The following is a 9,463-nucleotide window of genomic DNA, read 5'->3' as shown; positions in this document are numbered from 1 at the left end:
TTTAAACTTGGGCCAATAAATTGTAGCTTTCTTCCAACTTGAGAGCTTTGGAGGCCTTCTTTGTTTCTCCCAACTTGCTATGTTCCTTGCAAAATAAATATCTTTCTCCTTGCAACATAAACATTAGTATCTATACTTCAAGGTTTTGTGATCATCAAAATCAATCTATGAAACAATCTTTGGGTCATCAGCTGGAAAAGCTCATACTACACTTACTTTCTTTTTCAGAGGCACTGGATTTGTAGAGACCATTGGGTGGAACGAGAAATCAGATCAGCATGGAGTCTGATTGCTGGATAGATAGAAGTTAATCTATCTTTTATTTATGGACATTTGAAATTATGTAATAAATCAGTACATTGTAGTTGGATTTGATTGAATTACATTAATCTTTGATTTTGGCATATATGTGAATATTGTACCTTTTAGACCTTGCATGATCTTTAGGGCACTGCTCTAGGGTTCATGCGGCCGGTCGCATGCCGGACCCGGGAGTTGGGTTCGGGGCGTGACAGAACGACAATTAGAAAACGACGATGACTCCACCCCGAGTTTGTAAAGGCTAAAGGACGGCACTCCTGTACGAATTCATCGATCATAAAGGCTTGATCATAAGATCTGAGGATGAGGACAGAGATTCCCAAATATATGAATAAAAAATTAGAAAAAGAAGAGAGGAGATAATAATTGGGAGAGGAATTGACATTCCATGACTTGGGAGTCGTCGGCAGACGTCCATCGGATAGACTAGAAAACAGAGCTCTTGGCCGCTTCTCTGCTTCCACATCCACTTTTCCCTTTCCTCAAGCCTTCTCGCCATGAATCTCCTTCCTCTGAGCGTAATCCCTTCAATTCTTTGCCCCATACTGGAACTATTTAGGGCAAGCCCATTCTACAAGCTGCTGATGTTGCAGGGAAGCTGAAACCTCTCGTGGAAGCTATTATCCCGCACATCAGATATCTCGGCACGAGTGGAGAAAATGTGACAGCTCTAACCGATGCCATGGATAGATTGAGAGCTACAAGGGCTGGCATCCTGCAAGATATCAACATCGCCGAGAGAGAAGGGAGCAAGCGCACTCGGGAAGTCAAAGTCTGGCTCAAGAGGGTGAAAGCGGAAGCAGGTGAAGTGGCCAAAATAAAAGTAGCCTGCCGGAAGAGGAAGAGGGTGTTGGGAGTCCCCCTCAACTGGCTCTCGAGCTACAAAGACGGCGAGAGAGCCACCAAGAAGGCTAAGGTGGTGGAGGAGCTGCAAACTGAAGCACGTTCGATCGTCGTCGCGAGGAGGTTGCCGCCGCCGCCGGTCCAGGAGATGCCTCCAATTCGCAGGTTGGTAGGAATTGAATCAACCGTGAACGAAGTCCTGCTCCACCTTGATGATGATAGCGTGGGTATCATCGCGATTTGGGGCATGGGAGGGGTCGGTAAAAACTACTCTTCTGAGCCGCGTCAACAACAGTTTCCTCCCTAACAGTGACACGAGGTCGAAGTTATTCGACCATGTGATATGGACGGTGGCTTCCAGAGAGTGTACTCTGGAGAAGCTTCAGAAGGGAATAGCCCAGAAATTGGGACGGAATCTGGAGGCCCACGGACAGCCAGCGAACACGGTCCTCTTCGAGTACCTCAAGAGCAAGAACTTCCTGCTGCTGCTGGATGACCTGTGGAGAGGCTTCGAGCTGGAGGATGTGGGGATCCGCGTCCCGGCACCGGAGGGAATCAATATAAGCGCAAAGTCATGCTCACTACTAGATCGCAGGACGTGTGCAGCAAAATGAGCGCCGACGTCCAGATCAAGATGAACTGCTTGGAGCAGCCAGAGGCGCTGGATCTGTTCAAATTTCATGTCGGTGAGCCGACCCTCAGCTCTCACCCTGACATACGTGACCTTGCAGGAGAAGGTTGCGAAGGAGTGCAGGGGCTTGCCGCTTGCTCTCAAAACCATCGGAAGGGCCATGCGCAACCGGAGGGAACCAAGACACTGGAGGCACGTAATCGAGCTGCTGAAGGACTCTAAGCATGCTGAGATCCAGGAAATGGAGATCCTACCGGAGGAGGGTGAAGAAAGAGATTTGTTTCGCATATTAAAGCTCAGCTATGATAGCTTGCGTGATGACACGACGAGGCAATGCTTCTTGTCCTGCTGCTTGTGGCCTGAAGACTATCCAATTAGAAAAGATAAACTTATAGAATGCTGGATGGGTCTAGGCTTAATCGATGACTCAAATGGGAACTTGTCCTGGGGTCACGATTACATTAGAATCCTGGAAGGAGTGTGCTTGCTGGAGCCTTGTGAATATGAATGGAATGTGAAAATGCATGACGTTATTCGAGACTTAGCACTATGGATCGCTTCCGACTGCGGGCAGAAAAAGAATAAATGGTTGGTTCAAGCTTGTGTTGGTCTGAAGGAAGCAATAGATGTGAAACAGAAATGGGTTGAAGCTGAAGCAGCAGAAAGAATATCACTAATGTATAATCATATACAAATATTGCCCCAATACCTTCCTCATCGCCCGAGTCTCAAAGTCTTGATGCTCCAGATGAATTTGTCTATCAAATGGATCCCACCTGACCTTTTCCAATGCATGCCTGCTCTTACCTACCTAGATCTATCTTATACCAACTTGGAGGAGTTACCGAAAGCGATTGGCATACTAGTTCAGTTGCAGTATCTTAATTTATCCTATACATGCATCAAAGCATTGCCGAAGGAGCTGGCACGTCTTAAAGAGCTGAAGCACTTGCTACTGAGCTTTGTACATCCTTCTCCCTTGAGAATACCTCGTGGGTGCGATATCAAATCTTTCTAAACTGCGGCTGCTTCATCTCTATGGAACCAAGTATGAAGTCTGGCAAGTTGAAGGTGGCAGTCGTGGTGATGAAGAGAATACATCAAGTTTGGAAGAGCTGGAAGAACTGAACTTGAAGGTGATGTTGCCGACAACTCTTGGAATTACGGTAAATGCAGTGCCGGCCCTCAAAATGCTCTCCAGGTTTGACAACGTAGTTACCCGATACCTCTACCTCTGCATAAGGAAGATGAGCATCTCGGCATCCATCCAGTTAACACCATCCATCGTCAAAGCCCAACTTCAAAGCCTCAAAATGTTGAAGAGCCTGCAGTGGCTAACGATCGAAGGGAGTGAGTCCATGGTGGAGCTGGAGGTGGATGGCGAGAACCGGGATCATGACATGGATTGGCGACTTCCACATCTTGACAATCTCCACTTCTGGGCTTCAAGAAATTAAAGGTAGTAAGAGTATCAATCTCAGATTTCCTTCCGCAACTGCGGTCTGTGACTATTGAAGAGTGCCCTGAGTTAGAGAATGCTAATTGGGTTCTGCTACTCCCACGACTTGAGATTCTACAGATATATTTCTGCGGGAAAATGCAGCGAGTGATCGATGATTCAGTAGGTAACCATGTTGGCTATAACTCGGCACCTGCTTCCGTTGTCTTAGGATAATGACTCTGTCTGAATTAGGGAGCTTGACTAGCATATGTAACGACGCAATCAGTTTCCCTTCTCTGGAAATCATTGAAATTATGCATTGTGACGAGCTGAAGCAGCTGCCCGTCAAGATCATGTGGAGCAACTTACGGGAGATAAGTGGCGGGGAAGGATGGTGGCAAAGCTTACGGTGGCAGGATGAGAACGTGAAAGCCTCCCTCCTCCCCTATTTCAGGAGAAGACATTTTTAGGTGGCCCAGGTCCTCTGGGGACCTAGCGTGAGAAAGGGGGTTTGCCTAGAATGCCTTCACGAAGATAAGGAACATTGAAGAACGGAATTGGTTTAAGGGTAGATGGCCATTGCCGAGTCTTTCGAAATAATGTCTGGCGTTCTGGCAGTCCTTCATGCAATATTCTTCGAGTGAATCATGTTTTTGAGCTGATTGAGTGATATTTGAGCTACTTTTAGCATCAAAGTAAGCATGCCACCCCTTGTTCATGATTGCAAGGGTATTCATCTGGAACTTCAATTTTCATAGATTATCGTATGATGTTATACTGATTTCGCTTACCCTAAGCTTGGTTCTAGATCTTCAGATAATTTTTTGTTAGATTTAATTCAAGTAACAATAGAAGAATCTGGATCCAAAGATGATATTCGGTATATGTTTCTTTGCTTTCTTATGCTTTAAGCTCCGAATGAATTACAAAATTGCAGCATATGACTTAAATAATTGGGTTAAAAATTCATGCGTGAATCGCTCAAACCTTCCTTAGTATTTCCATATATGTTGAATTTTGCAAGTTTGAGACTCTCCTTACCCCTTTTAAGCTTCTATTTGAGTTTTGGATGCTTTCATTTAGTCTCCATTGCTTTGCTTTTTGTAATGCAAGTCCTAGGCTGCTTCTTTTCTGTCCTCTCAGGTTCACTATGCTTTCACCTCTACATTTTTTTTTTTTACTGTCACCCTAAGCTAATGCTTCTGCATTGATTTTATTGCTTAACAACTTCACACATGCAAATGTTGTTGACCTTAATATTGCCACAGAAATGTCTCATTAAGTTTCCACTGAACACAATGATAACAAAAAACAGCGAAGGTACATCCTTGCTCAATTTACCCTGTTCTAATGAAATTCTCCCAGTTTGTTTTTCGGTTAAAATAGTGTACTCCCACTGGAAATCTTTTTCAAATGCTCAGTGCCAGCTAAAAAATTTCAACACTAATTTCAAAAAAAGTTTCCGTGAAAATTCTATTATACCATCATGTTAGTTTACATGTCATTAAACATCAAATTTAAGCAATCTGATTGAAGAACCCAAAATAAAACAGTTTATACAAGACCTTACAATCTAATTGCTGAATGTGTCAGCTTATAGCAGAAATAATTTTAGGGCCAAGTAGGAACAAAGAAAAACTTGGAAATTGTCCATTAAGACAGAACAGGTTCATTGCTAGAAGAAAACAAAGACACACTCACAGCCTTTTCTTAATTAATGGTAAATTTGTAATATGCTCATATATTCAGTTCATAGACATCCACCTTAAATCCAAATATTCATTTGGTACTTAAACCCTACATTCTAAGAAGTCGGGGAATTTCTACAAAATAAAGTACCATTTCTTGTTGTCTCTCCTTTATGTGCCATCATTTCTTCTCCTGTTCATGAAGTATTAGTTAGAGATGAATTCATATCAAATGTGGATTATGATTCTCATCCTAAGATCACATTAACAAACACCTAGAGATTTTCCTCTAATGGCCATTAAACAAAAGGAGATGTTCTCGTCATAAGGTTATCCAATATAAGTACAATGCAGAATGGATTGAAAGCTTAACCTCACCCATTAAAATAGTGGAATTGAAGACGGGAATGACCAATAACTTTGGTGGGTTTTGCAGAAAAAGGAACAACAGATTTAATTCAAGTAACAATAGAAGGATTTGGATCCAAAGATGATATTCAGTATATGTTTCTTTGCTTTCTTCTCCTTTTAGCTCCGAATGAATTACAAAATTGCAGAATATGACTTAAATAATTGGGTTAAAAATTCATGCATCAATCCCTCAAACCTTCGGGTAATATTTCCATATTTGTTGAATTTTGCAGGGATGATACCTTCATGGTCCGGCAGAGTCGGAGGCAATGTATGACCACCCACAAGATCACAGCTCTTACAGATAGCAAACGAAGATGGGTAGGTTCATGCACGTTGCACTTCATTATAATATCATGACTATCAATCACAGCCCTGGGATGAACTGGAGATACAATTTTTTAGCACCAGAAAGTTTAGATTTTATACATGTGCTTGACAATGATGCACTAAGTGAATCAAAATTATGAAACGACACATTGTTTAATGCTTGCAGAGGAATCAGCTAATGTTCAGATGAAGAAATATGTCGATGCATCTGCTATCGGGACTCGCTAGATTTACGAGCAGTTCACCAGCAATGAATTGGGCGCAGACTGGTGAAGAAGGGTGCAGTTGGCTTGGTTAGGTGTGGCAAATCGGTGTGACTTGATGTTTTAAAACTGGGTTATTTGTCCCCTGCCCACGTTGTTATCTTTCTCATGTTTTATTGCAGACCGTTTAGTTACTGTTAATTTCTAAAGAAGCATCTACTCGATTGCTTCAATTGATGCTACGGTTAATTTTACTTGTCGATTATTTATTACTTTCCATCCTCCTGAAATACATCAGGACATCTGTACATCTATGCAACAAATAAAGCCAACACAAGCCAAGAAAGTGCCAATTTTTTTTAATAATCTGATAAGTACGTAGACGTGACCACCAAATAAACCATAAAAATATGGCTCCACAAAGAAGTCCAATGTGGTTTGGTTCATACAGCAGACCAATTTCAAGGTCACGCATCTGGAGTTTGCATTTAACAGCCCATCACAAAACAACGTAAAGCTAAAAGAAACCAACTATCAGCATCGTCTTCCTTGGTTTCGTCGCGTCCATACCCACCCAATTCCCAGGCCAGTGAAACTTCAGCAACAGGGGACTCTTCATGGGAGTTTTCAGTACTTCTTCGATCTACATCAGAGCATTATTTCTGAAGCAGCCTTGAAGTTTGCGGTTTTATATTTATGAGTAACAAAGGGATAAACAAGATGAGTCTTGATTCATAGTTGCGGTAGAAAGGAGAATTATGATTAGTATGATTGAGCTTGCGTCGTTTTTTCTTTTTATTGACGTGAAAGACCATTCACCCTTTGCTGGGTGTGAGATAAAATTACTTGAGCATGGCTTGTCTATACTTGCTTCACCAGTTCTTATGCTCGTACTAGCAATTTTTTTATAGTTCTGGTGGAAGGGGTCCTTATGATCCATTTGGTGGATATTGTGTCATTTCTTTTATGATGTGTGTTGGGGGAAAAACCCCAAGTCATGCCATAACGGAGGCGCTCGGCCAAAGAGTGCCGACCGGAAAGGCGCCTGGCCAAAGAGCGCCGACCAGAGAGCTGCTCGGCCAAAGGATGCCGACCAGGAAGGCGCTCGACCAGAGTGCGCGCCAAGAGGTGCGCGCCAAGAGGTGCCCAACCAAAATAAGCTGCTCGGCCAAAGGATGTCGACCAGGAAGGCGCTCGACTAGAGGGCGCCGACCAGAGTGCGCGCCAAGAGGTGCCCAACCAAAATAAGCTGCTCGGTTAGAAAGTGCCGACCAAAGACAGCGCCGAGGGCGCTCTGCTAGAAGGTGCTCGCCTAAAGAGCGCCGACCAGGAGTACTCAAAGCAGCCCCGCCACAGGGCGCCCCATTGGGCGACCAGCTCGGCTCGGCACCCTTGCCGAGCCGATGCCTTAACCAAATGTTCAACCTCCGCCTAAAGTCCAAGGGACTTGACAACTCCTACGGCTTGCGACCTGCCACTATCTCCAAGCCATCAAGGCATAAGATCTCCGCAGGCATTCGGCACGACCTGCCATTAATGCATGAGACTCCCTCAAGTCTCCGATGCACTCAGGCATTTAATGAACACGACCCAAGACGATCTCCGGATCACTGAACCATCAGAGCGCATGGCTCTACCTGACCGCCGGTTCATTCGGTAATAAATGCACTTACCATCCACAGACCCCAGGCCCGCCACGGCCGGCGGTTCAACCACTCCAACAGGTCCGATCGACCGTGACAACTCCCTGGTTCCGGTCTGATTCGGCCCCGTTCTCCACTACGCCATAAATGGGCCAAATCGTGCCCAATTATTACGGACAGGGACAAATCCCCCGGTCACCTCCCAGGTAACGTAATCTCCTCCTATAAAAGAGAACCTGGGGGAGAACCAAGGGGAGAGGACAACAAAAACGGAAACAGACCCCCGGGACTGAACCCTCCGGGAAGCACAGACACAATTGATGACATCATTCCCTTCGTCTTCTTGATCTGATAAAATACTGTGTCTTCTCCATACACTTCCTCTTCCCCGCTCTCTCCACATACTTGCCCCCTCTGACTTAGGCATCGGAGGGCCGGCGCCGGGGAGCCCGGCCACCGGTTTTCCTTGCAGGACTTGCACACCCCCCGCGGTGGAGGACGCAGCCAGCCGGCGCACCGCCGTCCGCCTCCTGCAGCAGCGGAGCTCCTCCTTTCCCGGCTTCACGGCGGCCCCCGGGTCCAATTTCCAGCAACAGTTGGCGCTAGAGGAAGGGCCCGAGTTCACTGCCATGAAGCTAAGAAGCAAAGGGGCCTCCAACGCCTCTCGACGTCCTCCACCCAGTCCTGAGCACTCCGTCCGAAACTCACCACCTCCGGCTGAGTCAGTTCATCAAGTTCGGCCGGAGCAGTTTGATGCCCTGGTGCAACAGGTGCAGGCCTTGGCCACCGCTGTCCAAAGCCTGCAACCTAGAGGCATCCCAACGGCACCGCCTCCCCCGGCTCCAGTTCAACCGGAGCCCCCTACAAGCGGGCTTCCTCTTCGAGGTCAGGACTCTCAAGTCCAGGCCTCCCTCTGGAGAGAGCACCCAGTCAGAGGCCACGGAGGCTGGCCACAACCTTCAGAAGCTGAGTCGGTTCCAGGGCAACCTGCACCCGGAGGAACCGTTGTAGCGATCCTCCAGAATGATGAACTCGACAAGAAGGTCGAGAAGCTGGAGCGCCAAATCCAGGCACTCCACGGGAGAAAATCGGGACGTGACGGCGACTTCGAGTTCAATACGAAGTCGCCCTTCTCCCAGGAGATTGAAGATGAACCGGTTCCCCTTCGGTTCAAGATGCCCCAGGTGGAGCCTTACAACGGCAAGGCTGATCCCCTTGACCACCTGGAGAGTTACCGGGTCTTAATGGCCCTACAAGGAGCCTCGGAAGCCATGATGTGCAAGGCTTTCCCGGCGACACTCCGAGGACCAGCCCGGCTTTGGTTCACCGGGCTGAAGCCGAGTACTGTCTCCTCCTTTGAGCAGCTCGGCAGACAGTTTGCTGGCAATTTCGCCGCTAGCCAGCCCCAGCGGCGGACATCCGACTCCCTCCTCGACATCAAACAAAAGGAGGGAGAGTCCTTCAAGGAGTATCTGGACCGGTTCACCGCCGCAACATGGGAAGTCCGGGAGCTTGACCAGTCAATCGCCATGTCGGCGCTGAAGACTGGAGCCCGGTCCTACAGATTCCTCTTCTCGATTGAGAAGAATTTTCCAGCGGACCTTACCGAAATGTTCGCTCGGGCCCGGAAATATGCCAAGGCTGAGGAAGCCGTGGCCGTCAGGCGGGGCGGGACCGAGCAGAACCCCAAGAAGAGGCGCCGCGAGGAGCGCGGCCAGCCCAGAAGCCCGTCTCCGCGACGAGCCAAGAATCCGCCCCGCCCGAGGAGTCCACCCCGACTGAGGGGACCGCCACAGCAGAGGTCACCACTCCGCCCGAGGTTCCCACTGCAGGCCCGTGCATCCGAAGGGAGGTATGAAAAATACACCCCCCTCAACACCCCTCGGGCCGAAATCCTCATGGAGATCGAGAATCGAGATCGCATCCGGCTCCCACCTCCGAAGCCTGATACC

The 9,463-nt window shown here is 47.2% G+C and overlaps 1 protein-coding gene across 2 annotated transcripts; it reads left to right on the top strand.

Moving 5' to 3' along the window:
* The first annotated feature begins 696 nt into the window (after positions 1-696).
* LOC103703271 (disease resistance protein RPS5-like) lies at positions 697-5,787 on the top strand. Of its 2 annotated transcripts, none has more exons than XM_026803057.2 (2): positions 697-3,931; positions 5,569-5,787. In XM_026803057.2, the coding sequence occupies exon 1, from the start codon at positions 1,845-1,847 to the stop codon at positions 2,811-2,813; it is 969 nt and encodes a 322-aa protein (XP_026658858.2). In that variant the 5' UTR covers positions 697-1,844; the 3' UTR covers positions 2,814-3,931; positions 5,569-5,787. The 2 variants fall into 2 exon arrangements, with proteins under 2 accessions (XP_026658858.2, XP_026658857.2); XM_026803056.2 differs by having other exon boundaries at positions 697-3,965; positions 5,569-5,786.
* Positions 5,788-9,463: the final 3,676 nt, after the last annotated feature.

This window comes from Phoenix dactylifera, chromosome 11, assembly GCF_009389715.1.
Source record: "Phoenix dactylifera cultivar Barhee BC4 chromosome 11, palm_55x_up_171113_PBpolish2nd_filt_p, whole genome shotgun sequence".
Lineage (NCBI taxonomy): Eukaryota > Viridiplantae > Streptophyta > Magnoliopsida > Arecales > Arecaceae > Phoenix > Phoenix dactylifera.
This window is presented reverse-complemented; position numbering and strand designations above follow the sequence as displayed.